This window comes from Pteropus alecto, unplaced genomic scaffold (assembly GCF_000325575.1).
Source record: "Pteropus alecto unplaced genomic scaffold, ASM32557v1 scaffold105, whole genome shotgun sequence".
Taxonomy (NCBI): Eukaryota; Metazoa; Chordata; class Mammalia; order Chiroptera; family Pteropodidae; genus Pteropus; species Pteropus alecto.
In genome coordinates, this window is record NW_006436294.1 from 5,873,213 (window position 1) to 5,876,242 (window position 3,030).

Here is a 3,030-nt window from a genome sequence, read left to right on the forward strand (position 1 = left end):
AGAGTGACGTGTGACCCCGCTGTCGCACACCGTTAACCGACCTGACGCTCTGTGCCCGTGCGACCCTGCGTGCTTTCCTAGAGGGCTGGCCCCAGGGTCGTCCCCTGCATCTGAGCACGAGGGACCGCCTCTGGGCCACCCAGGGCAAGTCCCTCACTCAAGGTTTTGTGGGGGCAGTGAGAGTCCTGGCTCCATTCGGCCATCCCCACTTCTCAGACTGTTTTGGGATGACTGCAGTAGCCGTGGGGGGATGGGGGGGTGGGGGCGGGGCTGAGGCTGAGGACTCGCTGGGGCCCCGAGTCCAAAAGAGCCCTTGTGTTACGCGACGCACAGACAGCTCTGTCCCACCACTTCCTCTCTGTCCCCAGGGGACCTCTGAGGGCAGCTGGCAAGAGTTGCTGAGAAAGACATGTCCCCCCCCACAACTCCACATGCGTGGGAGGAGGTCCACGCCTGCCAGACCAGGACAAAGGGAGCCAGGAGGGCCGGCCCCAGGGACCCGCCGCCCGGCCGCACAGCTCACACCTCTGAGCCCGCAACGCCACCTGAGAGATTTACCCTGAATACATGACTCGAGCAAAGCAAATAACCCACTCTGGCAAGTTTCAGGAACCAGAGGTAAAGTCTCGCTTTGGAAAGACGCAGCCCCGCAGCGGAGGGACGCCAGCGGGGCGTGGAGTGGAAGGGCACCCCGAAACGCAGTTACCAGAAAGCGCTCCTCCTTCTCCAGCCAGCGCTGGTCCTCCTCCATCTCCTGCTGCTGCCGGATCAGCCGCTCCTCCATCAGGTGTGGCGGCAGCACCTGGCCGAGGCCCCGCAGGTCCAGTGCTGCAGACTCCTGGAGTTAAAAACAGCACGTCTGCTCTCGGAAGTCTAGTTATGGGGCGCTGACGTGTGTGTGCACGCACCTTCCCCCAAAATAAAGCAAAACAGCGTGGGTGACGGAAACGGTCTCCGGTGCCGTGGGCTGAGCTAGCGTGCGCTCAGCACGCTTAGAAGGTACAAAATCGGTTTGATGTTAGCTCAGCTCCCGTCGCAGGGGTTTAGTTCAGGAAATAGGCTGAGACACGGGCAGAGAATTCGTCGTTCGTCACGGTGGAAGAGTAACGATCTGGAGGTGGAATAAGGGTCAACTGCAATAGGTGTGCAGCCCGGGGTGCGAACGGGAGGCTGAGTCTTTCTTCCTCGGCCTCGTGTTCATGCTGATTCGACTTAGGGCTCTGCCTTCCAAATGAACGGGCTCATGATGGCAGCATCTCTCCTTTCTTAAGTAAAAAAGATTCACAGAGCCAGAAAGCATTTGTGTAGATGGAGTATCCTGAACTAGAATTAGGTCACTGAGGTCAATAAACTCTAGGGTTCAGAAAGACAAGGTGCCCTGGGCGAAGCTTCATCAGCTGAAGCCCAAGAACACCCAGCTCACCTCCGCGGTGGGCTGCCACGTCGCCGTCTCCTGCGGCCTGTGATTCCACGGGTCCGCCTGGTCCAAGAGAGCTGCCTGCCCCGGGTAGATGCTGCTGGCCATGGCTGTTACCCCATGTGGAACGGGGTAGCCAGAGACCTGCGGAGGAGCAAGCGGCCGGGTCAGGCTCTGACACAACGTGGCTTATGCACAGCTCTGCTTCCCACATGAAAGGAAGTAGCTAAGATTAAACAGAACGCTGTGGCAGCGGAATAACGGTCCCCAAAAGACGTCTTTGTCCTATCCCCCGGAGCCTGTGAATATGGCACCTCACACGGCAAAAGGACTTTGCAAAGGGATTATAAATCAGGGATCTTGAGATGGGGCGATCGTCCTGGATGCTCCGAGTGGACCGGATGCTAGCCTAGAAGACGGAGGAAGGAGGGCGTGGGCCGAGGGGTGCGGGTGGCCTGCAGAAGCTGGGAAAGACAAGGGAGTGGATCCTCAGCTAAAACCTCAAAAGCAGCACTCTGCCGTGGTCGCGTTAGACAGACTGCACGGATACGCGCTGAAGGGTCGGAGACGGCCCGCTCCGAATCTCACGCTCACTGCGACACTGAGCAGACGACCCGGCCGTGAAACAGCGGAAGCCGCGAACGCAGCTGGGTGGCGCGCAGCTCCACGACGCCCTCTCCTGCCCAGCGCCAGACAACCGACCCCTGCCTCTCCCCGCCGTCAGGGATCAGGGCAGATGGGGAGAAGCCAAGTGCACGTTCTAACAGTGATGACCAGCCAGAGAAAAGACGCTCGGCTGGAGCCGGGGAAAACGCCGTGGAGCGGGCGAGCAGCGGGTGTCTGTAACGGGTCCCTGCTCGAGCCCGAGGGATGCGGTCAGTACGCGCCTCCAGCACCCACCCGGCTAGAACTGGACGGCCAGGGGCTGGTTAATTCTTTAATGAGATAAGGCACAGCCAAATTCCTATCTCCCCACAGCAACACACCCTTCGATTAAGGCCTTGTGTAGCTGTTAGGTCTCCAGGCAGCAATGTCTACCAATCCACACTGACGATGCGTAGCTAACAAAACTTTCAAATAAAACTCAGAGTTCTCACACTTTACTAGAATGAAAACATTTAATAATAAAAAGTGCCACTAAACATAAAATGCTACATCACTACTCTTTCTGGTCAGAATGAACATGTCACTGCCAGAAAACTTACAGAAATTTCACAACCAAGAGACGTCAAATGATCTCGGGCAGTTTTCTACGTGACACCAATCACGTGAAAGGATCAGAAGAGCATCTGGGGCCGAAAAGGAACATAAATGACACCAGGAAACGTCTTAGAGCTGTTCTCATTTACGAGCTAAGGGAACGCGGGGCTTGGGAGAGGCTAATCGTTTATCTGTTCGATGAGAAAAAAACGAATGTCTTAACTTAGTCACTGAACTTTCTGCACACTGGTCTAGGCGCCTAGTAGAAACCAGTCCCCCTCCTCAGGGGCTTCCGCTCGATGGGGACAGACAAGCGCCTGTAGACGCCCCGGGCCCCAGGTGGTGCGGGTGCCGTGGCCCGGTGTGCCCCGGCACAGCGCGAGGTCCCCGAGGCTGCCGGGCTCCGCGTGGGC

The 3,030-nt window shown here is 57.8% G+C and overlaps 1 protein-coding gene across 1 annotated transcript in view; it reads right to left on the minus strand.

Annotated features, from left to right (window-relative positions):
• The window catches only part of PTK2 (protein tyrosine kinase 2), a 175,948-nt gene that overhangs the window by 15,054 nt on the left and 157,864 nt on the right, over positions 1-3,030 (minus strand). Inside the window, exons 27-28 of the mRNA XM_025047590.1 lie at positions 1,424-1,561; positions 707-838 (exon numbers count right to left, since the gene is read on the minus strand). Coding sequence (XP_024903358.1) covers positions 707-838; positions 1,424-1,561 — 270 coding nt within the window. The remainder of the gene's footprint in view (positions 1-706; positions 839-1,423; positions 1,562-3,030) is intronic.